This window comes from Sceloporus occidentalis, unplaced genomic scaffold (assembly GCF_023333645.1).
Source record: "Sceloporus occidentalis isolate IW3139 unplaced genomic scaffold, rSceOcc1.0.p SCAF_258, whole genome shotgun sequence".
Lineage (NCBI taxonomy): Eukaryota > Metazoa > Chordata > Lepidosauria > Squamata > Phrynosomatidae > Sceloporus > Sceloporus occidentalis.
Window position 1 is genome coordinate 201217 of NW_028317238.1, and position 26641 is coordinate 227857.

The 26641-nt window shown below is 45.1% G+C and overlaps 1 protein-coding gene across 1 annotated transcript in view; it reads right to left on the reverse strand.

Moving 5' to 3' along the window:
- Nucleotides 1-21837, reverse strand: part of LOC149275905 (histone-lysine N-methyltransferase 2C-like) — an 83764-nt gene extending 61927 nt beyond the window's left edge. Inside the window, exons 1-2 of the mRNA XM_089504151.1 lie at nucleotides 21713-21837; nucleotides 1195-1283 (exon numbers count right to left, since the gene is read on the reverse strand). Of these exons, the coding sequence (XP_089360277.1) occupies nucleotides 1195-1283; nucleotides 21713-21837 (214 nt within the window). The remainder of the gene's footprint in view (nucleotides 1-1194; nucleotides 1284-21712) is intronic.
- Nucleotides 21838-26641: the final 4804 nt, after the last annotated feature.

A 26641-nucleotide genomic window follows, 5' to 3' on the forward strand; every position in this document is an offset into this window, starting at 1 on the left:
ACATCCTATTTATCTTCTCGTGGGTGATTTTGCAGTCAAACGCTTTTCACCATTTTCTGGAAAGAGCATGAAGGAAGAACTTTCTACCGGGTTCCTCCGTTCCCACAATGCACGGCAAACAAGGCTCAACGCCCCAATCTATTCATTTAGCGCTCAGACACCTATGGTGTCTTCATGGGTTGCGAGGGCTTCTAGCGGCTTCTGATAAACATTGGTGTAGGTAGGGGGGTACATCCAGGCACGGACTCAAATTTAATATATAAATCCCCTGTAAATTAGGCAAATACTTATGGGGCGTCCCATAACTCTGGTAGTATTGGGACGTAGAGGAACCGTCGACTGGCCTCCCAGGGGCCCAGATCTTACTGCCCTCGATTTTTACTTGTGGGGCCACCTAAAAGCTGTGGCGTACGAGGGGAAGACACAGAGCGTTCCTCACGTGAAACACCTCATGTCAGCGAATTCCGGTGGACGCGATCATACATGTTCCGGTGGGCTGGAGGAATCGCCTTCACCTGTGTTTGCTCCACATGTTCAGACCCCGAGTCTTTTCACAGCCGCCACAGGAGCCGATCTTCAGAAGCTGAACGTTGAAGTGTTTCATACATTTAAAGCGGCGCTCCCTGTTTTACGAGCATTAAAAGCTTCCCAGACAATATCGCACCCGTGACCCATCCCCCGCATTTTAATCCAAGGAGTCACGTTATGTGTCCCGTGTCTGCCTGGCGCTTCCGGCGGATGCCTTGGTTGAAACCAAGATTATTTTGCGTGTGATGTATGAGACGCTGTCACGCGGACACGATAAAAAGTTAGATGAAAACATGGTAGGACTTCTCCATCTCCAGCGCAGGTGATAAAACCAGCATCTCTAATACATATATGCCACATTATTTAACATTGTGGCGCTAGGTATAGCCAATGAAAGGATGGGTGCATGCGGACCGCCGAGAGGTCCCCTTAAATCCTGCGCCCCTCTTGAAAAACGCATGGGGGGGGGGATTCTAGAGAATCCAGATAAATGCATTTGACCCCCTGCTGGTTCCATGCAAGAAAAGCGTTCAACAAATTCTAATTGGAGTACTTTCTTGGGACCGATTGGCTACCTTCTGGGACATTAAACTGTCGCTTTAAATGCTCCAATGGGTAATATACATTTATACTGTGACTTTAGAGCATTGTACAGATTTATTTCACCTGTCTCGGCAGAATTCTCGGGTTCGGCTGCATCAAGCCCATCCATGCTATCTTCATCCTCCAATGCAGTTTTTCCTCTACTTCGAGGTCTGAAAAAAAGAGGGGGAAAAAAAGGGCTATCGTAAGAATGTTCATTTTCTGGATACCCTAATTAGGGTATAAATTAATAAATTATGGGCATAAAATTTTTTTTTTCTCTTTTTTTTTTTTTTATTTAATATAAAATCTGACCCAGCTGTATCTTTAGAAGTACAGTAACTTAGCACACATTTTACCAACGAAAAACAAAAGACCCATCACCTGCCACATAAGGAGCAACATAAAGGATATCCGTAAATTGGATGTTAGAAAAGTAGCATAAAAACGCCACCGACTGCCACACACGGCTATTTAACCCTTAAAGTAAGTTTAGTTATGGATTCCTCTCTAATCAGCTATAATCCATCTACTCTGAAATGGGTCAGGTTTATTTATTTATTTTTATAGCTCAGATATTTTATAGAGAACCTAAGTAGCTAAATAGCACAATCCACAGAATTAAAATAGAAATTTAAAATTAAGTTGGAAGCTGCAACAATCTCAGTATCTGGTAAGCCAGTTATTTGTTCACCAGTTATGAATCAAGGTAACCGAACGCCGTTTGGCTTCTTACGGGATATACGTGCGGATCTACAATACACACTTCTATCGAGAAAGCACACGCTGTGTATTAGGGCACTTCTTGCTCTGTTAATTATCACCAACTTCAGGAAGCACTGGGTATTAAAGTAAAAAAATGTATACTTTTACAAGGAGACAAACAAAAAAACCCCCAAAAAACTGATATTCTGATGTACAGCTCTGTGGAATATGATGGCGCTATACAAATCAATAAATAACACAAGGGCATCTCGGTATCGAGCTCGCCGTGGCTTACTGTACAGTTACACAGCCTTGTAATGATTTCAGATTTTTCCTTCACTTCTGAACGAAACCAAATGCACTTGATTTTCACTTCTTTAAAATGTTGGCGCCCATCTATAGCACCAGCGACTAATCTCACACGGTCACCGTCATTTAAATCGAATGCCTAAAAGCGAGCTAGCAGCACGACAATCCCAGACAGGTGAATATTTCATAGCAACAGCAGTAAAAAGTTAAGGGATATGTTAAAAATAATGCAGTATTTTGTGTAATTGCATTTATGCTTTCTATCTTTACTGCATTTTTGTGTTACAGGAAAGGCGAGAAGGCAAAACAAGGAGGAGGATAAAATGGGGAAAAAAGGATGAGGAGGAGGCGGAAGAGGAAGAAAAGGGAAGAAAGAGGGAGGAGAAAATGGGAAGGGAGAAAGAGGGAGGAGAAAATGGGAAGGGAGGAAGAGACGACAAAATGGGAAGAGAGGAGGAGGAGGAGGAGGAGAAGAAAATGGGAAAAAAGGAGGAGGAGGAAGAAAAGGGAAGAAAGAGGGAGGAGAAAATGGGAAGGGAGGAAGACGACAAAATCGGAAGAAAAGAGGAGGAGGAGGAGGAGGAGGAGGAGGAGGAGGAGGAGGAGGAGGAAGAAGAGGAAGAAAAGGGAAGAAAGAGGGAGGAGAAAATGGGAAGGGAGGAAGACAAAATGGGAAGAAAAGAGGAGGAGGAAAAAGGAGGAAAAAGGAGGAGGAGGAGGAGGAAAAAGGAGGAGAAAGAGGGGAAAAATTAGACATTTGCTTTGGCAAAAAAAAATAAAAAGAGGTAAGTTTGTTTAGTACATGAGGCCCAACATAAAAGGAGTAAGAATAAGCTATGCCGAATTCACAAGAAATAATGATGTGTTCTGGGATAGGTTGTGTTTTCTTGAAACAAAATAACATTTTGTAATCTGTTTGCTTTATTGCAGCAACACTGAACAAACACGTATCAAAACTAACGCTGTCCGATACAAACTCCACTCATACGTATATTTTATTTCCATTATATACCGTATCACCTGACATTATATAATTCACTCCTTTTATTTCCTATCCTACATGAAAGCTTGAAGACCAAATGCCATGGTTTCCAGCTTTTAAAATACTGTATCAAATAGAATGATTCCTGTGTCACATGTACTAAACCAATGACAACGGGGAGGACTTACACACTGAAACGCACGCACCCCACTAAATTAATCCTTCTAATCAATCTCTGTGAATGCTGGCAGACAGGGGAGCTTTAGAAACCCAGCCGGAAGAGGTTAGAAGGCAGCGCGACACGAAACCGCGTATTTCTGGAGCATCCCCACTGTCAGCGTGCGTCACCATTTTCCAGGAAAGCATTTAAAGTTCACAAACCGACTAAGATCTGCACATCGCCACCGCAGCGTGGTCTGCGACGCCAGAAAACCACCGCTTCAGCTAGCAGCACAGTTTCAGTTTCACTGAAGGGACTGTGTATTTTGCACACCAGTACCATATATACACACACTTCATAATATATATATATATATATATATATATATATATATATATATATATATATATATATATAAATTAAATAAAATATATTTAAAAAATATACAAAAAAAATATTCATGTGCAAATCCAATGTATCCCAATAAACTCGCTGTTGCTTCTTGTATCCATTGTGTGTTCCAGTCTTTTCACAGCAGTTTGCATTTTCATTATACATTATTTTTCAATGAGTGTTAAAGCTGCGGTTCCACCTACCCCCCCGCCCCCAACATTACTAAAAATCCTCTAAAGGATCCTGTTTCTCACCTGCAGGCTCCTAAATGCACCCACCCAATGTTTCGAAAGATATTTCCGTCCTCCTGCGGTTTGCTGTAAGGGAACGAATGAGCGCTCTGAGCCCCATCCATTTCCAACATCGCAGACGTACACTTGTGCTCGCGATTGGTTTCAGCAAACCTCCTGCAAACAAACAACGTAACGTACCGGGCAAGACACTGTTGCTTTGCCACGCTGGTAACTCTTTACCTTTTAATGCTGTTTTTATGAATGCTTAGTTTCCTTCTCTCCCCATGATGCAGCACCTATATCTAATGATATTTTATGAGGCAGCCTAGGTGGAAAAACACCTCCACGCAGAATCAGTATGATCGTGAAGCCCCAAACAATGAAACAATCCACGTACCGAGCCAGCGCGCGCACGCACACGCGCACACGCACACGCGCACACACTGAAAACTAGCTACTGTTGGGTGAAAAAGGTTTGCACATGTCTGATTTTTCACACTGTCGTAAACTGTTGGCACAGAGGTTTATTAGATCTTCAAACCGAGTAAAGAGCGCATAACCTTGATATTTATATAGAAAACTTCCACTGCTTGTGAAAAAGGAAAAAACAAAAAACAAACAAACAGTATACGAGCAAAAACTGCAGTCAAATGCACCCTGTATTTATTGATCAGCACTGGGGAGGAATTCTGGCCCATTCCTCTAAGCAGAGACATCTCAAAACTCACTTCTTCAGAGAAGCCGCACCATCTTAGCTGCTAGAACCTCCTTGTCATTGATACGACCACCGCACTACCTCTCACCCTCTCTCTGGGCCTTATGTTGGTCACCCCATTCCCTCAAGATTGTAAGCTTGCGAGCCGAGCCTCTCCACCAAATGTATCGGTTTGTCTTTGTCTGTCGATCCTCATCTTGTCAGACCCCTTGAATTTATGTATTGTATTAAGCGCTTCGTAAATTGTTGGCGCTATACAAATAAAAGATAATAATAAAAGGTGACAGCGTCCCTGGGCATGGACTTCTTGTCACAAGTCTCAATGGGGTTTACATACAGCCTTGACTAGGCCACACACGTATAGTGAAAGACTTGCTTGTGTGTTTTGGATCGTCGTCGTGCGTGAAGCGGAGCTTCATCTGATGGACATTCTGAAGATGTCCAGCTTTCCCAAGCCATTACATCGCCAACACCCTGACCATGGGTACGTGGATCATTAAGTGGAAAGTGGTATTTGCGTTTCCCTAGAGATGACGGGGTACATAAGAAGTTTTCCCTTAGAACTTTGTTCCTGAAGAAGATGTCTAGCGTATTTATCTTCGCCTTGGATAGTGGTGGTTTCCCATGCCATGAGTGTCCTTCATGACCACAGAGAGGGGGCTGCAGATCCCTGGGTGCTGTTCTATGATCCTTTGAGAAGTTTTAGATGATTTTGATCTCCAAAAATGTTTTTTGCCAAAACCGCTACTCCTGTGAAGCGTTTCCACCCTACCAAACTTTCTCCATTTGGTCCATATGACCGATGAAGGTTTGGTGGAGACCCGCAGACTCTGTTTTACTTGTGTGAGAAGTGGGACGCTTTTCCAGCAGAAGTGGTAGAGTTTATTGCAATGAAGGAATTTAAACATGCACGGGGTAGGCTACGAGACCAATGACCGAATTCAGGGTATTTCAGATATTATATTTGTAAATTAATTAAACCACCAAATGCAGGCATCGTTTGGGCTCTCTGCATATTACTGTAATGCACAGAATGATAGACATATATCCTGGGCGCTTGTGACCTATCTTACAGACATATAAAAGCATTTTCTCTACCCAGCGCTCTCGTTTCATGAGATCTCTATAATAACACCACGTGAGTCACTTTATTTCTTGTTTCCCCTTTCGTGTTCTGGGCAGCCGTGTTCTCCAACCACAGGAACCCGGTAACTACGCAACATTTTCTTCCTACCACTTCCTGTACCCCGCACGAGCTGCAAGCGCGTCGGAATAACCTTCCCTCGCGGTGACCACATTCACGCTATAATCACTTAATTATTCATTCAGATAAGAAATGTACAGTCTGACAGAAGTTTTAAGAATTTTTTTCTCCCATAATATACAGTTTTTTGCTCTTGAAATACAGGCTAGAGGTTGATTAAAATACTAACCTCCGCTAATCTAAACTGTTTTGTATGTCCAATGAGATGGTGGCAGCACAAACGTTGGCTCAGAAGCTACGCAACAAATAGATGTTAATATGTAGGGAGCGCCGCTTCATCTACTGGTTAAAGGACAGGTATGGAGATAATCTAAGTGGAGCAAAGTTTTCATCCACAACACGCAGGCAGGCACTCAACACAACACGCACTCAACACAACAACACGCAGGCAGGCACTCAACACAACACCACGCAGGCAGGCACTCAACACAACAACACGCAGGCAGGCACTCAACAACATGCAAGCAGGCACTCAACACAACACACTGCTCCCTGGGTGGGTCAGGGGAGGTCAGAAGATTTCAACTGGCCCATGATCCCCATATGCTAACAAAAGCACGAAAATTGAGACTGTGCCATTAAAACCAGGACACTGGGGAGGTATGTATACAGGCACATTCAAGTGTTGCTCCTGGGTAGGCTCTAATACTGAACCTAGACCCACCATTGGGTTTCGCCGTTGGGGTCTAATTCTAGTTAAAGAGTTTGTAGCCCATTGAGTTCTCAGCCACTCTTTTTGACCAAAAACTATTGACCAAGAGGTCACCAACTGGATCCACACATATATAGAGCATTAAGTCACCGGCGGACGACCAGCGTTCCTTTTCTCCAAGCACGTTTCTCCCAGGCAATCCCTTAACCATTTAGTTTGCGGAAGAAAAGTTTGACTTCCCTGTTTAAGTTTAGTTTCTTTCTTGTAGGAAGTTTTGCAATGGCAGCTTCCTCAAGATGTTTGGTAAACAGACGCTGCGTAATAACATGAAAGCATCTGCGAATATTTCATCAGCATCCAAAAAGTCGCTCAGGTTTTCTTGTAATCGCAGTTTACAGACTTAAATTTAAAAAAACTTATGAAATATACAAACTGGCTAATATATTTTTGGTGTTCCTATAGTTTCAGTTAGATTATGTCCAAAAATAGTAGGTTTTATTTATATATGTGTGTGTGCGCGCGCGCGCATATAGACAGATATATATTATATATAAAATTATAATTTATTCACACCTGTGTATATTTGTGTCTTATTCAGTTGCCGAGGTGCTGCTGAAATGAGAAATATATATATATTATATATACACACCGTATTTGCTCGATTATAAGACAAGGTCTTATAATCAGGGTCGTCTTATAATCAGACCTCAAATAGGTCTGACTATGAGACGACTAAGATCCAGATCCCCCGCAGCTGCAGGGGACTTGGATCCTCCTGTCTCCCCCCCCCCGCCCCACTTACCGGTGCTTCTGAGTCCCCGGTGTGTAGCTGGGGCAGCGTGTAGATGTCTACGCGATTCGCGGTGACAACTTCCGCTGCAGCAGGAAGGAGGCATGGCTAGCAGCGGGGGTTGTCTGCGTCCATCGCGCAGACCTTCCCCGGCTGTCAGAGTTCCCCGAACCGGTGCAGCAGCTTAGGGGTATAAGGCAATTCTGGAGGCAGAGTGGCACATAGGGGGTCAAAAGGCATATCATGGGGCACAGTGGCATATAGGGGGTATAAGGCATTTCTGGGGCAGATGTGCATAACTGGGGGGCAGGTTGGAAAATAGAAGGAAATAAAACCTAAATATTTTTCTCAATCATAGCTTTTATTAAAAAAAAAATAGTTTAGATGAATTAGCATTTACTGGTAGAACTTTTTTCCTATAGGGTCGTCTTATATTCAGGCTTTTTCTTTTTTCCTAAATTAATATTCAGATTTGGGGGGTCGTCTTATAATCGAGCAAATACGGTATATATAGACACATATACATACATACATACATACATACACACATACACACATATACACACACACACGTATATATGATTTGGACAGGTGGGAAAAATTAAGTAAGAATAGGTTCAAAAATAGAAAAAGGGGTTTTCTAAGCATATAGTTCAGCGTTTGATTAAACAATTACACCAAACAGGTGCTAACGATCATCAATCTAATATGTAGGTTGAAACTCGATCATTAACTGCAACTGATAGAGCTGTAGGAGGAATAGAACCGCGTGAACAACAACCCAAATACTCAAAATCTCCTTCCTGGTTAACAAAAGCAAAACTGCAGCACGAGAATGACTGAAAACTATATATTTTCCCCCTGTTACCCAACAGTGTCCCTTATGGGAGTTTGCTGCCAAGGTTAACATGGATTAATTGCTGCCACCGTTTAGCAGCTAATGCCTTTAGCATGTCAGACACTAGTTATCAACTATAAAAAGTTAATAATGCATTTAATACAGTGACTGGGATGTAAACATGCGCGGGATGGGCATACGGCTCCTGAATCCACGACGAGACCAACGACTGATTAAGGTTTGAGTCTTTACAGCAGGAGAAACGGGCGACTGGACGGGGGCCGAATGGGGCCGTTTTAAAGGCAAACTCTATATAACATACTAATTTAATGGCTAAAAAAATAACACCTGCTATTGGCTACTTTAAGTGAATATGAAGGTCAGCCAATTACAAATACACAACATCCTGATTACTTCCTGGTCGCCATAAACACAACTCTAGCAACAAGCAAAACAAGCAGAGACCGTAAAAACCTTATCCGAGCTGCTTTATCCGTAACACGATGGATAGAGGGGGGCTCGACGAGACCCCAACTCCAGCAGCGCTGTAGATTTTTTATCTAACAATGTTTTACTTTGAGAGGAAGAAAAGCGAAGGCTACCACACTCCTCCTCCGGCAGCGGGACCATGACTGACCACAGTGTGCACAATTTACAAACATTAATGGGGACATCTCACATCATACATTTTACTTTCGCAAATGATCCAACGGAATAGAACAGAAGTTTATATTTTTTATTTTATGTTTAGAAGGCCTGGTTACCCGGTCCCCAGAGATTTGTGCAAAGTTAACACGTCCACCGCCGTAACACGAACCTGGCATCTGCTCATACTGCAGACTCTTCCACCCTAGAAGAAACTGTGTATAAACCCCAGCGATGTATACAGTAATAACCCCCCCAGCGCTGTATACAGTAATGTTGGTCGGTGACTAAAACCTGGTTTTATATCATTTTGTTCCAATAAACTCCCTTTACCCGCAGACGCCGTTGCTTTCAGTCATGTGATATTTTGGGTGACTTTCCCGGCTCAAACACCACACTGAGCTGATGCTTTATGGTAATGCTAATGAAGTCTGTGTCTCCATGGACTTTTAATAGTCAGAGAGCCTAGCTGGTTGATTAAGTCATTCTATTGCTCCCCACAGGCAGTATAAGGAGTCGGGGTGTTTAGTAGATCGCGGATCAGATAACAGAGCAAACGGCTGATACGCAGACACCTGAAAACATTATATTCTATGTAAATATATATATTTAAATTTATATTTAAATAAAAAAAGTGCTCAAAAAAAGTCAAATATTTTTTATCTGATACTAGCAATATTTTTGGGTGGGGTTTCTCCTTTAAATTTGTTTAAACGTCAAGCGCCTACCGGCTTCATTATAACCAAGGAACCGACGAGAGCCGCACTGATAATAAACGGAACGCGTCGGCCGCACCAGCGACCTCTTCTAAAAGAAACGGCTCTGTATTTCTACTACCGACGGGAGAATAATTAGGGTGTTGTCTGAACACGGAAACATTTAACAAAAATATATATTTTGAAAGCGTGCGTGTGGTCACCTTGGTTTGAGCAGATGCTGGGAATATAGCGGTTGCTATTACACATATACGGTGGGTTTCTCATATATAGGGTTTGGTTGTTGCTTTTTTTTTTATTATTTTTAAATAATTTTTACAAAACTTGAAGGTATTTTTTGATATTCTGAATTTAGGGCAGAATGAGGGAGGGGGGGGTTTATTAATAAAGACAAAGAAGCTGCTTAAACCTTAACTTGCATGAAAAAAGCAAGCTACAAACGGTGAGAGATCCTGGATCGGGCTCGAGAGGCGGTTTGTGTCGCCAGCTGAACCCTAGAAAGCGATTTTTTTAGCCATTAAGTTAGTATTTTATACGGAATGATAGAATTTGACATCAGATCGGCCCCATCTATAAAGACGCAAACCTTAACCAGTCGTTGGTCTCGTCTTAGATTCAGGAGCCGTATGCCTTTCCCGTGCATGTTTAAATTTCTTCCCTGTATTACCCTCTACCACGTCTGCTGGGAGGTTGTTCCATTTATCTACCACCTTGCCCAGTGAAGTAAAACATCTTTACATTACACCCAAACCTCTGGCCCCCTTCTGTTCTAACATTTCTCCTCCTCGAAAAATAAGTCTGCTGATAATACATAAACGTGAATATCGGAAGAAAAAAAAATGACAGCATCCTTCAGCACTACTTCCAAAATAAAGCTGACCCCTCCGATGAATTAATTTGGGGAAGCTGTGAGATCTTTATGTTCACGTCATTATCAAAGGGAGTAATTAAGAAGCGCACTTGTTGAAAGCGTGACTGCAAACAGAGGACATTTGCAATTATATTAGAGCGCAATATAAATAGAATAAAAAAGTGATAAATCCATAGTAGCCAATTAAACCCAAACAATAAATTAACCCCTTACGTCCATATAGCGACCATATCAGCGATGCAGAGGATGCTGGGAAAGGTGCGCGTTCTAACATACAATGGCCACAGTTAGTGAAGATTAACGCTCCGGGCCATTCATTCGCCTTGACATATGTAACTGAATTAAGCCATACACCTGCAGTCAAGCACACTAATACACACCCCGGCGAAAGGTATCATCACCGGAGGAGATACCGCTTCGGGCTGCACAACAGACAGCTTAATCCTCCGCGACAACCGCTGCAGAAAACGTAGCCACGTCCGCTGCCTATAGACACGTACGTATGTTTAAAGCAACGAGCGGATGAGCTGAAAGCGTAGCGGGAAAACGGAAATTAACAATTCCATAGAGTCCGCAAAATCAGTTACACACACAAGCACTGTAGATTGTAAGCTCCTTTGAGCAGGGCTCTCCCCACCTGTTGTCTCTGCAAGTCAAATTGTAACGTTATATACCGCTACGGAATATGACGGCACTATATAAAACAATATATAATAATAATTACAAACCAGCCCTAAAGCGTTTAAAGATCGCACGTGATGCTCTCTCGTGTAAAGGCTAGACGGGCGCTAATTGTGTTAACATCGTGAATGCTACAAACGTTCAAACAGGAATAATCAATCGAAACCGTTATACCGGCTAAAACATCCCAACGCAAAGCAGTGAGAAGCGGAGGTGTGTGTGTGTGTGTGTGTGTGTGTGTGTGTCGGACCTGTTTGCTACACGGCAGCATATTATGTATATTTGTTTATTTTTTTTTCATTTTTTTTTAGATACAGGTCATTTTTTAAACAAACGGACATTTTAACACAAGCAATCCGACAAACAAATATTTGAAGCACCTCCCGCACCGAGAAGCTCGTCACACGAGTGCGGCCACAGCTGCTAATCATCCGGGTACCTGCGCCAACTACACCGCACCAAACTAAAGCAGACGGCACGTTTCATTAAACCGGGGATTGCAAGTCCCTCCACCGTTCTTTATGGACGGCGGACATAATGGGCAGAAGTCAGCTCCTCTGCTGTGAAGATGAGCTGGCCCTGTATAATGCATACTTCAACGGGTGATGAATCAAAGAGCTGAAATGTAACTCCCTGGCAAAATCCGTTAGACCCAAGGGAGTTTTTGGTCGTAACAAATGTCTGGTGCCCAAAGCGGAGGAGCCAGCACTGTAATGGTTAAAGTAGATCACCCTGAGCAACTACCAAATCCATTCCCCATGGGGGATGGCCAGTTACAAATAATACCCAACCCTACTAGAAGTTTATTGGTGGAGCACTGAAAGGGTTAATAATCCAATTAGCCCCTAAAGACATTGGCATTGTGACCGTAGGAGATGAAGGGTGCCCTAGCACAAGGAGATGGCAGAATACTGGGGCAACAAGCAGCCACTGCCAACCCCCCCCCGGAAGAGGCTTCCAAGGGGTAACAATACAGAGGTTTGCTTACACTGTAGAGCTCAAAACTAACGGAGGATAACATGAAGGGAGCGTATGGAGTGCCGGACGCAGCGCTTCAAGGGTTAATAATACAGAATACAGGGTCCGGTTTCCAGGACTGGAAAGTTAAAATCAAACTGGTTTGGAGGGTCGGAGACCCGCGGTGCTGGGATTAATACCCCGATGTGGGGCCCAAGACTGCGGGAGCTGATAGCAGCCGAGGCCCCGGTCTCCCGGGGCTCATACGCTGATGGTGAAGCTAGGTGCCAAGCGCTGCAGGGCTTAATAACCAGCTGATGGCGAGGATAGGTCCCAGGGGCCGCAGGGGTTAATAACCAGCTGATGGTAAAGGATAGGTCCCAGGGGTTAATACCCTGCCTGTGCCCACGGTGCCCGTCCCTGGGGCCGGTGACATGAGCCCAACACCCTCCCCCTGGCTGTCAGTGTCAGCTGGCCGCGGAGTGACACTGTACCATGGACGTGGCAGCTCGGTCCGCACTCCTCACCTGTGTCTCCGGCGCCGGGAGCATGTCCTCTCCTTTGCCCCGGATGCGCGCAGTTCCCCGACGGAGAATCCCGAAGCTGGACCCCGAGATCACACGGATACCCCGGGCTCAGCGGTCCGTATGCAGCCCGCACCCTCCCCCGTCACGCACTGGAACCAGCAGATCCTTCCGAGAGGCAGAACCCGCAGCCTCCCCACCTCCCACTGAAAGGATGAGGAAGTAGATCCGGCAAAGGCTGCTCCGAAAACCCGGAGCGAAGCCCTGGAAGTGCGGACCGCGTGACACTGGCCACGGCGTATTATAACACACAATCTGCGATAGCGCCCGCTAGAGCCTTCGCGCTGAACATTGCCCTGCAGCACCAGCCACGCAACTAGATCGGTGCCGTTTAATTACCCCAATGGAACAATGCGCTCTGGCAGTGAAGGGTTAACACGTCACCGGACTCCCTGTGCTGTGCTATAAAGCATCCAACGCTTTGAAATTCAAACTAGAAATCCTTAGACCCAAGGGGGGGCGGGCTAGAGCCGTGTCCCCAAGAGCTTTCACTCTATCCTGCGCCCTTCCAGCTGCCGAGAGGCTGCACTTCCCAAATCCTTTGGTTTGAACGAAGGAAGTTAAACTACAGAGGAAGGGGGGGGGGGGTCATTTTTCAGGCGGCTTGGGATGATGGGAGTTGCAGTGCACCAGTTCCCCTTAGACTGATGGGCTCCACAAGGAAAGAGGATTACATAACAGTGAGCGTTACTGGACTGACATTTACCAGTACCCATCCCCCACCCACACCAGCAGGCAGCGCTGGGACTCGCAGCATGCACCTGTTCAGCCTGCAGGTACAGGCAGACGCGCGCCCGGCAGAGTGGGGTGCGCCGGGGAGGCGCGCGCCCGGCAGAGTGGGGTGCGCCGAAGTAAACCACGTTCGCCGGTGGATCGGCCCCATTCGATACCCATCTGCTCGTTTCTCCCGCTGTAAACCCTTAAACCTTAATCAGTCGTTGGTCTCGTCTTAGATTCAGGAGCCGTATGTCTATCCCACACATGTTTAATACTCACTCACTGTATTACCCTCTACCACTTCTGCTGGGAGGCTGCTCTGTTTATTAACCGGAATGGTGAGTGCAGCAGATGCGTTTGCTGCTTTAATTAGGTGCCCTGACATCAACCTGCATGGAGATGCTCCTAATAGTATAGGCCAAGGGTGTATTAAAGCCCTTACTGCCCTGTGTGGGGCCGTTCCCGGGGGTTGGTTAGAGACGCCTTCTAGTCACCCCCATTCTATAGCCCCTGCAGGTAAATACAAGGCTGAGCTTTACCAGAGCCAAGAGCTCTCTGGCAGATGAAGGGTAAATAAATGGGGGAGGGGGATTGGTGCAAATACGTTCTTTAAATAAGGAAAATGCAACATCTCGTTGTACAGCGCTGCGGAATATGGGGGCGCAGCAAATCATCAATCATCATTTGGATTGAACTATTGTGGCATTTTATGTATAAATTACAATCATTTCCACAGTGTCCCCGTTAGCGCTGCGCGGAATGCTGGCCGAGCTCCGAGCAGAGCCGAGCGTCCCGTGATGTCCCACAAGTCACTGCAGGGCCTTTCACTTTCATACAGCATGACGTCATTGTGCAGGAGGGGGAGGGGAAGGGAATGCCTTCAGCTCCACCTTCCGCATGGATTTAAAGCGACATCCGCATAACAAACCGCCGGCATCCCGAAGCCTTCGTCCCCGACACACGATCCGCCACAACTTGTCGGTAAACAAACTGGTAACAATATAACCTTTAACAGCAACGTCTGCGAGGAGCGCTTGGCTGACCCTGCATAATGTATAGTTAAATCAGCGAGCTCTCCCGCCTCCTCACCTATTGAATTATACATTATACAGGGCCAGCTCTGCCCTTATGCTGGAGAAACTTGGTACCGTTAGCCCTTCGTAATGAAGCGCAAACGCAAACTATAACTTTCATGCGAACGCTCCCTTTAATGAACAAACTACACTAAGAAACTTGCCAGGTTTGGCCCTTTATAGACCGTTCACAGAAAAAACCTGCGGAACTAAAGACTTCCTTGTCCTGACCTCATCTCGCTCGGCTTCATCAGAAGGTGGGGGGTGTAGCTTCATGGGACAATTAACAAACCGTGCCCTAAAACAGGAAGGGAGCGTGTCTGCTCCCACGGTATACACACGGTGAAGCTTAATATGCAAGTATCTTTAAATCGGGTAAGCGTGCTTAACTAAAAGTGGAACAGATCTACTTAAACGGGCGCTACCTGGACGCTGCGTGCTGCCGTTGACACACACAGCCAGCGTCTGTGTGTGCGCATGAATGAAGATCTGCCTCCACTCCTAGACAAGCTGCTCACCATACACAACCTGTGGCCCTTTCAGCTGCTGCGGGACTGCATCTCCCATACTCCTCAGCCAGCCCCTTAGCTGAAAGAGCATTATGGGAGATGTAGTCCTGCTGCAGAGTAGCGAGTCTCACCGGAGCCATTCCTTAGGCAGCCAAGAGCCATCAACAATGAAGCAAAGCACTACGACTGATGGTGGAAACACATGCGCACGACAAAACCTTTATGTCGGGGTCTTTCCGTTTGCAGAACGATACACGCCAACGGGAAGAACGAGACTTACTGTGAGCAAACGTATAAGACCACCCGAAACGCACTATATGGGGCAGTATATATCACATAAAAAAAAAAGCTAAACAGAAAGGTGGCGCTAAGTCATACTCGGGTTTGCAGCAGAGCTTAGTTGTGGATTAAAGCCTGGCCTAATGTGACTTCCAGGGGTTGTCAATGTCCCATCAGCCGGCCTTTCAACCAAACCGGCATCTGAAGACAACTAACGGACTGGTTTTGCGAAGCAATTTTTTAAAATTTTTATATGCGAGTAAATTAGGAGCGGCGGGTTTAATTTAGAGGGGTAAAGCCTCTGGTTTACGGAGTCATTTTTTTGGTTCATTCACTGCTTTAACCCGTTGAGACCCCTGGGGACGTACCTGTAAGTCCTTTAACCAAGAAGGGCGAACTACTCTCAAGTCAATACCATTAAAAAAATGCAATATAGGGTAATACGTAAAGTATGGATGTGGCCACCAGGTTTCTTATAAATATGTTTTAAGGCCCTACGTCTGAACAAAATGATGTATAATTTATGCGAGTTCATCAAAGATGGAACAGGAACAAACTTGACAAAAAAAAATAAAAATATTTTGGTCATTTGGTTTATTTTAGACATTTTATTATTCCTCCCCATCAGGTTATGATTTGACTCTTACTTTTAAAACGGAATTGATTAAAAGGAGGGGGGGGGGGAAAGCATAGCTCGTTGGTGTATTTATGCCGGACGCAGCGGAGACGGCTCCCATTTACGGGAAGGATAGGGCAAGGTTTAGGATGAAGGGCTCCCGATGTTTACCTGCCGCTGTTAATCACTCCGGTCTGCACAGACGCTCTCCGCTTTGTACCGCTATACAGCCTGAGCGCCCGATACATAAAGTGCATTTTAAACCACTTCATTCGCTGTACGACGACCGTATCTGCCAAATATCCCATGACTATAATTCCCAGTAAGACAAAAACACGTTACGAATTCAGACAATAACATTAATCGCAGCAACAGGTGCCAGCGTTCACTTTGTTACATGAACATGAAAAATCCACGTATTGATTTACTCCTCCATTGTGATTTTATCTCAACCATTCCCTGGAAGACGCTGTAGGGTCACAGGGGCCCTTTACTGTCGTACCGAGTCACAGGGGCCCTTTACTCTAGTACCGAGTCACAGGGGCCCTTTACTCTAGTACCGAGTCACAGGGGCCCTTTACTCTAGTACCGAGTCACAGGGGCCCTTTACTCTAGTACCGAGTCACAGGGGCCCTTTACTCTAGTACCGAGTCACAGGGGCCCTTTACTCTAGTACCGAGTCACAGGGGCCCTTTACTCTAGTACCGAGTCACAGGGGCCCTTTACTCTAGTACCGAGTCACAGGGGCCCTTTACTCTAGTACCGAGTCACAGGGGCCCTTTACTCTAGTACCGAGTCACAGGGGCCCTTTACTCTAGTACCGAGTCACAGGGGCCCTTTACTCTAGTACCGAGTCACAGGGGCCCTTTACTCTAGTACCGAGTCACAGGGGCCCTTTACTCTAGTACCGAGTCACAGGGGCCCTTTACTCTAGTACCGAGTCACAGGGGCCCTTTACTCTAGTACCGAGTCACAGGGGCCCTTTACTGTAACACGCTTCACAACAGCAATCTTCCATCACAGAACAAAAACAAGGAAGGCCCGAGAGGCACAAACGTATTTTCACCTATGGGGGTATTGCTCAGCCCTCCAAGTGCAGGGGTCATAAACACCAAGCTTCACGACATGAAACCGTGGCGGCTGATCTCTCAGAGACGGCGCGGCCCAAAGACCGACTCGTGGGGCCATTGCTACCAACGCATTTGGCAACTTCCATACCGAGAAAAAAAAAAATTAACGTCTTATCGATTTCGTGGGAGAATAAGCTCTACTGAACGCCTGGGTATAGCGCAAAGAACAAACTGAAACGTCTTAATGGAGAAAGCGATTCCCAACTGGCAACAAATACACGGAGGAGATGGACCGGCCAATAGCCCCAAAAGGCATTCTCCACGGGACTTACTGCCATTATTAATGTTGTTTGACTAACGAAGGCAAATTCAATGCGATCAATCACAATTATATTAGTCTTATAATAAACACACGATATATGATGAAGTCTATGATTCAACTGAGCGCAAAGAATCGATTCACAACAAGGCCGTGGTTATTCTCACTGGATAGCGGAAAGTTCATTTACAGCGAGCGAGCCGAAGAGAGACACCCGGCAATAATACGCATCGAAGTGCTTGGGATGACTGGAGCGCACCTTTAAACGTTCTGAATAATGGTAATATTTCGTGTTAACGTGATGCAGTCACAGCACACGCTTCCTTCTTACCCCAACGCCGTATGTTCTGCACCAGTTATAATGCAAACAATCAGGATGAGGAAGTCTGGTGCCCGCCGGGAAGTGTTACGAGCACAACTTGGTTAATATTATATTCAAATCAATATTAACACATTATGGCCTCTGAACTTTTTATTATTGTTTTTCATATGACAAACCCAATATATATATATATACATATATATATATATATACACATACACACACTTCCAAACGCTGATGCAGGAGATATTCCAGAGCATATCAGAAAACCAGCAGGCGTGCAATCAAAAGTTAAGAACACGGCAACACATGACGGACATCAACGATAACCCAACGTGACAACTTAGAAATAATTCACAGCGAGAGGACTTCTAAAAGCAAAGGCCTCGGAACAATTACACGGATGAAAAAAAGGCTACGCGACAAGATGGGAGGGAAAACATAAAACTCGAATTCTGCATCCAGAAAAAAAAAAACCGCAGCGCTTATGAAAAAACCGTATCAACCCGAATTCAAAAGCATTCCCCGCATCAATGCTTCCTTTTAATAGAATTACATTTAAAAAATAAAGTTTGTTTACTTTCCAGCAGTGTTCAGAATCTCATTTCTTTGGTACACAAGTAATGCCCCTAATCTGTAACGGTAGCCAATGAGTAAGCGGCAGAGAGGGGCATGCTGGGTAACATCTCCGTATAGTATAGCTTCAAGCTCGAAATAAGGCCATGGTAGGCTGAGATGCTTGAAGAACCTCGTAGAACACTACCGGGTCGTTGAACATTTGACATTGCTGGCACGTGCCCAAGAACGAATGTGTCATGCGCAACATATTCAATATGAACAGCGCGTCGCAGACGTATGTTTTATACCAACACAGATACATATGCAATCTACGCGAACACTTCCAACGCCAAGAAAGGGAGAGTGAGAAAAGACAGAGGGCGGATATGAAACGGTTTTACGTTGTCCGTACAACTGCGTAATATTAGGCACACTCCATCTATGTATAAGTACTAGAAACACGAGCTAAAAGGAGTACCATATATATATATATACACAAACATATATACATATACACACACACACACATACATACATATACACCCTCCACCACAAACAATAGGCGACTGAAAAGAACGAATCCCGTTTCTCACCCTGTAACCAGAGGGCAATGTATAGCAATACTAAGACACACAGCTTTAATGCAGAGCTTAATACATCTGAACTAGAAAAAAGTGATCTACGCGGGGGGGGGGGGGGCTTGAAGTCCCCTCTTATTAAACATTTAAGAATCAGAAAAATACTAATAGGATACTTAAGGAAACAAATATGTCTCATGAACGGGGATCTACGGTTAGCGGGCAAACCTTCTCTAGAGCTTTAAAGCCTATGATTTATGAAATTGTGACTGTCCCAGTATCATTAAGTTGTTAAAATGACAGATATAAGGAGAAAGCGGCTCCGAAATTTACGCCAATACATACCAGTTACAAGTTTACAGTTAACGGTAATGCCCACATTAAAATAGTTTTACAATTCGGTCCATATGCTCATCGGCTAATTCGCAATCAGAACCAAAGGAATCAGCAAAAGGAAGCTTTTAGTATTTTTGTTTTGTTATTTATTTATTTTAAGCAGGAAATGGCTGCGAATAAAACGCTTTAATGCGTAAGAAGCTGTCCAACTTCAGATGTCGCTATTCAAATGGTAAGTCTGCATCTACAGCGCAAGAAAAAAACCTGCCCCCAGCACAAGGAGTTTATAGTTAATGGGGACGGTGTCTGATCCCAGCACAAGACGATCTGTGTTGGAAGGGAACAGAATAGCCTGTGACTAGTACAATGGGGCCACTGTTACGAGGTGACAGAGGTGGCTTGTCAGGGTTCAAAGTGACCTGTGTTAAATGACAAAGGTGTTTAAGCTGGGAATAGGGGAGCTTTATGTTAACCAGTGAAACGAGTGTCAATTTTGAGCCGACAAGAATACACCTGTAAGCAGAGCGAGTGACGGGAGCGTGCAGATCAGAAGCATTTCGTGGGAATATGAATGAATATATTCATTCTCATAAAAGTAGACTAGATATTTGGATGCAATTCCGGCAGCTTCGTAAAGTGTGTGTTGGGAAATCTTAGGGCCAACAGAGCCACGTCCAACCGTAGCAAATAAAGAGAGACTCGTGACCCGGGATGCTCCTCGGGAACCTGAGCCACATTGATCGATCTAGTGCTGGCGCTAATGGGAAAATTACACACTAATTTATATATATATATACATACACACACACTATAACGTAAAACAGTGTCCTTTTTACTTAAAAATAATGAGTTAATGCTTAAAACAAAAAGGAAAAGATCCGAGAATTGCGGTCCTCTCACATAAAGGAGAATTCATGAATATTTAAAGCAAATGTTACTGTACAGAATCTTTACAAAGTGGTAAAGACTAATATATATATATATATATATATATATATATATATATATATATATATACACAATTTCCTTTACAGAAACAGCAGGTAAGGAGGGCCTTGATCAATGGAGCTTACAATCTAGACAGGTGATCAGTTATTTTAAGAGCTGCTAAACGAAGCAGAAAAAAAAAAACAGCAATACTGTATAAAATGTCCTTTGCAGTAAAACGATAACTTGTACAAAGAAGCTTCCATCCTTTGAAACAATTCATCATGAGACAAACAGGTGTGTAGGGACATTCTATTCCATGTGACAGTTACATGGGGTAAGTAACAGAAGGGCCCCCGGTAGACAGACAGACATGGAAAGCTGGACCATAGATAGAAAAGTATTACAGGAGTTTAAGGTGTTTAGATCAGCGTCCGAATTACAGAAGTGACTGAAACTAAAGAGCAAGCAAATCCCTGAGCCCCCAAAAAATAGCATTTTGCCAACTGACTTTAACGTAGAATAATTGAGAATTTTTCTGGCCCCCGTCTAGTCTGCCACTTTTTCCTGCTGTAAAGACTCAAACCATAATCAGTCGTTGGTCTCGTCTTAGATTCAGGAGCCGTATGCCTATCCCATGCATGTTTAAAATTCCCTCACTGTATTAACCTCTACCACTTGTGCTGGGAGGCCGTTCTACTTTTCTACTGCACTCAGCTACTTGCCATCTAAGCCTCTGACACTCCAGTTTTAGATTATGACCTCTTGTTGTATGTAACATTTCTCTTCTTTCAAAAATTTCACTCCTCTACAAACCCCTTTATACATTTATGTCTCTCTTCTCTCCCCGATCAGTAAAGACTAAGGGATATTAGTGATCTACAGATCACTTTTATCCTGCACGCCATCCTGGTTTAAAATACCTACAAATATTATATATATATATATATATATATATATATATATATATATATATATATATATATATATATATATATATATATAAAGACTGCCGACGTAAAGACACGCAATGCTCAAATTACTAACAAGAGTCCACAAGATCAACAAGATGCTCCAGCGACTCAGCTTTGGGATAACCACAGAAACCCCAAGTATTGTCCAAACACACACACCTCAGGGGATACTGTGTATCACATACTGTATATTCATACAACATACACACACACACACCTCAGGGGATACTGTGTATCACATACTGTATATTCATACAACACACACACACCTCAGGGGATACTGTGTATCACATACTGTATATTCATACACCCAACACATTTCAGGGGATACTGTGTATCATACTCATACAACCAACACACACACATCAGGGGATACTGTATCACATACTGTATATTCATACACCCAACATCAGCAACAACCCCCACAGTAACAATCCTTATGTCAGCTACTCGCGAAGAGCGTCTCATAAGAGTGCTGCAAACCACAGCGCTTTGCCAAAAGAGATTTCCAGAAGCGGACTGCTTTAGGCACCTGTCTCAGACAGTGCGGGGCTTTAACCGAGTATTCATCAGATACACAGCAAGCGGATAGAATCCCCAGCACGAGAATACAATGAGGGCAATAAGCGAGTCAATAACTTTACAAGTGAACCCCCTCCCTCCCCAGACAGCAGCGATATTTGTACTAATAATAAATAAACAACAACAAGGTATCAGTCAGCGTATCCCAACAAGCTGTGGCCCGCCATACGCCCCGGGTTCTAACCCCCTCGGCTCCCGGTCACCAACAACCCCTGCTCGTAAAGCTGGTACCCTGGCACACACTCACTTCTTGCGGGCACCATCTTTCCGGGGGCGGCCCCGGGGTCTTTTGTCCGTGGCTGCGGGGCTTGCAGGGGCCAGGGGCCCAGGCTGCTCACAGGCGGACTCTAGGCTCTTGTCCTCGGTTGACATCCTAGGGAAGGGGGCCGCATTGATCCTCCCCGGGCTCGGGCCGTCGCATCGTCGGCTGGAAGGTGCTGGTGATGACACTGGGGTTGGTTGAGGGAGAATAGGGAGGGCCCGGGGAGGGACGGGGGAGGTGCGGGCTCACCCCGGAGAGAAGGGGGTAACAACAAAGGGAAAAAGTGTAGAGTAGTGGAAGTCTGTCGGCCGTAGAGCCTCCGAGGCCTGTTGCTGCTGCTCGGGCCGTAACCCCGACTCTCCCGCTACCGGTAACCGCAAATCCCAACGAGTCACAGCGAGTGCGACAAGCTGCGTGCGACTGGCTGCCCCCCCACCCTGTGTGAGACAAACCTCCCACTACGCATGCGCGGGGGGAGAGAGAGAGGGCGGGCGCGCTGGGACTGACGTCACACCCTCACCCTGCTCCCTCACTGACAGGAGAAATGGGGCACGGCTGCTTAAAAACCCTGGAGCTCCGGCGTACTGGAACGGGTTTCACATCACCCTGGCTCCTGGTCGACTTTCCCGGGGATGTGTAAGTGTAGCCCGGCACTGAAACAGTCAACAGAGAACATTCTATGCCTAACAAGAAGTAATAGTAATGATGCATTGTGCCGGGCAACGCAGAGCCAATGAACAGTGTTTTGTTTCATGTAGTCCGGCGCTGGGTGTGTGCATCAACTACTCCCATACCTCCCAAGTGTCCTTATTTAGGAGGGACAGTCCCTCTTTGCTCCCCTGATGCCCCTCTTTTCTAGGAGCTTGGAATGTTTGCTGGGTAGGAGGTTATCACGGGAGTTCCACGGTTCTAAAAGTCCCAAAAGCAGGGATCGGCTTTATAAATGAAGGCGGGTAAATAAAATACTTTATTCTTCTCCTTCTGAATTGCTTGTTGGGTTTCACGTATAAGTAGAGGTCATAAAGGCCGCCGGGCGCGTCGGGACCCGCTTACAGGTGCTTTGTTGACGGGGGAGGTCGGGGCAGATGCAGGAGACACGTCTGTCCTCTTCCTACTTTCAGTTTTGATTCCAGAAAATGGGTGTAGAATACTTAGAACTTTCTAACCCGGAAACCCAGCGCGTATTAACCCTTTCAAGCTCACCACAAAGATCCTATTGCAGCGACTCGCTGAATGGTGGCAGCCACGATAACATTCTTTATTAAACCTGTGACTTGTCAGAAGGTGAAGACACCTGTATTCAAGCAGGGGATTCAGTAATGCAGATAATTGGAAATCACCAATGAGATGCTCAGATATCTCCCTGTAATCCCGGTGGGGGAGAGGAGGGATGGGAATCGCGTTCACTGCGGTCCGGAGACCCCCCTCCCCACCACCTATAGGACACCTGTTGCCTGTCTCTCCCTGGAGCTAGCCAAGGTCCTGCCGAGGAGGAAGGGATTGTCTGCCGAGTGTCTCTATCGGTAGGACGGAGGCTAAAAGAATCCAAAAACATTGTAACGAACCCAAAATGCTACCAAACCCCCCCAATAAATAGATTATTAGGTGAATTAAGCTGCTGACGGCACGGAAGTGAAGTGTTTGCCGTGCACCAGTCCGTGAATAGGAGAGTCCTGCTGGGTCCCTGCTGTCATTGAAGCCATGTCATTCAGCTTATCCTGTCATTGCCACGATTTCCAAGCAGTAACTCATTAGGTTAGGTGACCCAAACCATCTCAACGTCGATAGCAGGAAGAGGGGCAGGTTCTGGCACGTTACAGATCTCTCGTCAGACCTCATCTAGAGTATTGAGGGCAGTTCTGGAGACCCCCATCTCCAGAAGGATATTGACACATTGGAGAGAGTTCAGAGGAGGGCGGCCAAGATGGTGAACGGTTTGCGGGAGAGACTAAGGGAAGTCCAGCTTGGAGGAGAGAAGAGATAAATATTTAAAGTTCATTACAAAAGAGAAGAAATGTTGGAACAAGACGCAATAATCTAAAACTAGAGATTCAGGAGTGTTAGGACTTTTAAAAAAAAAATTTCGGATAGGGTTGTGGATAAGTGGAACAGCCTCCCATCAGAAGTGGCAGAGGTTAATATAGTGAGAGAACAGGGGCGTAACTAGAAACCACAGGGCGCTGGTGCGAAAACCGCCACGGGGGCTCCCAACTTTACCAAGCAACATGTCCCACAGTGCCACCTTTGCCCTAAGCACCATGTGAGCACCACCTTTACCCCAAAAAGCTTGTGAGTTCCTCCCCCCTAAGCTTATCAGTGCCATTCCAACCCCCAAACAGCCTGTTTGTGCCATCTTTGCCCACAGCTTTTCAGTGCCCCCCAAATCTGTTTCATCTTTACCAGTGCAGTCCAGGTGGAAAGGGCCCTTTCTAAAACAATTTTGAACCGGTACAAGGAGACAAGGAACAAGGGTCAGCCTGGGCCCCCTGGAGACACGAGCCCCTGCGACCCCTGTACTCACGCCGCTGTGCCGGTATTTAAACATGCGCGGCGTAGGCATATGGCTATCCTGTACAGAACACGAGACCAAGGGCCAAATAAGGTTTGTGGGTTTTACAGCAGAAAAATTGGACAGGCGAGATGCTTCTTATCTGCCGCCTAATTCTGTTTGAAGTTCCTGAGTGCTTCTTTTTTCGTTTCCTACGTGGCGGATGTCTGTAAATACACTTGTTTCAGTAAACAGGACTGGAAGAAATGCTGTCGAGACAGATAGAGCCTACCGCTGCTGTGCAAAGGCTCCCGAATTCCCCCGGCTCCTATTAAGGCATATTTACTCCTGATGTAATCACGATGTACTGTCTGCGGATCGGGTACCGGTTGTGACCGCTGTGCGGATAGGAACGATGACATTATTATTATTTGTTTTATATAGCGCCATCAAATTCCGTAGCGCTGTACAACGGGTATGTCTCTCATCGAAAGGCTGGTCTCAGAACATTGCGTGTGTGAGATCCGTGCTCACGCGTGTGTCGTTACCTACGGGCCAAAAAATGATAGGTGACTATTATTCACAAAAATAATCCAGCGGCAGGAAATCAGACATTTGGCTTCTTTCGCATAATAAATAATTGCAGAATCCATTAGCCGTGGATGTCATCACTGCCAGAAGGGCCCAGAAGAAGCCTTGAGTGATGTCATAGTTCTGGCAACCCCTCACTAACTTAAAGGGACACTTCAATGTCTCAGGTAGCCCCCCAAAAAACAATATGACTTTATAAGTACTTTATTACGCATTGTTCAAAGTTAAAAAAAAAATCAAAAATCTATACTTACTATTTGGGAGAAGCTGCAGAGCTGCAGCTTTCTACTCCTTTTGTGGTCTGCCATTTAATGCCGCTGATTGGCTGCCAAAAAACTAATCCCGCTGAAATCAACGGGGCCACTTTTTTTGGACGTATGCATGGGGGTCTCGCAAGAGGCCCCCCCCCGGCCAGAGCATTCACAGAGCCGATGCGCTATATAAAACAATAAATAATCATTTATTTTGCCCAGGTGCGCATTTTGATCATTCTTCGGTCATCGCGGGGAGCACCCAAAAAATAAATAAATAGAAATAATTTGTAGAAATGACTATTTTTTATTTTTGTACTTATTATTATAACCCCAGCCTAGACAAGTGGTTTCCCAATGAGCGATCCAGGCTGGAACCAGGTGATAAGCGAGCCGTCTTGGGGTCAATCCATGCGTTCTGTGACGCTGTTGGGATGCTTGTCTGTCGTGGATCGGGATGCGCTCGTTGCAGAACACAGTCATAGACCTTCTAGAACAGGGGTTCTCAAACTGCGGCCCTCCAGCTGCTGCACGACTACATCTCCCATACTCCTCAGCCAGCACCTAAGCTGAAGGAGCATTATGGGCGATGTAGTCCTGCAGCAGCTGGAGGGCCGCAGTTTGAGAACCCCTGTTCTAGAACCTTAGAACCCTCTATGATCGCTACTAAAAAACAGAACAGGTTTAACAAAAAAGAAACGGATGATCTCTGTGCCGGTAACATTGTAACGGTTACCTTTATAAAGACTTTAATGCTTTTATGATGCATAATCCTTTTTAAGTCTAACCTCCTTTTATTGTCTCAATCAAGTGTATCAATTTTCATAGGTTTTAAACCACTCGGGTGTTGGAGCGATTTATTTATTTGCATTTATTTTCGTGGATTGAATTGAAATTTTAACCTATGTATGCCAGAAAACTTGTGACGTATCTAAAGTTTGACAGGTCCGCTAGAGGGTGGAATCTGAAAAACAAACGGTGTAAGCATTAAAACATTCTATAATCTGTCTTAATATTTTAAAAATTATTTTATTATTATTTTGAAAGAAATTTGAAATTGGTTAAATTTTTTTTTCCAGATAACTAAAAAGCGGGTAGGGTGGTGAGTGCCCCTAAACTTAATATGTGATGAATTCATATATAAAAATTAGTAATTCTCTGTGTGTCCCAGAGGAAAAATGCTTTTATTAGCATACATTTCCACGAGAAAGAATGATATAATGGGCGTTTTGTGTCCCTTTAAGACATGATGCCCTGGGCACATATATGTACGTGCGTGTGCTGGTTATACTGCCCTGGGCACATGTACGACCATTGCGTGTGTGGGTTTTACCGCCCTGGACACATGTACGGCCATTGCGTGTGCTGGTCATATTGCCCTGGGCACATGTATGACCATTGCGTGTGCTGGTTATACTGCCCAGGGCACATGTACGGCCATTGCGTGTGCTGGTTACATTGCCCTGGGCACATGTATGGCGTGTGTTGGTTATACCGCCCTGGGCACACGTAGGGCCATTGCATGTGCTGGTTATACTGCCCTGGGCACATGTAGGGCCGTTGCGTGTGCTGGTTATACTGCCC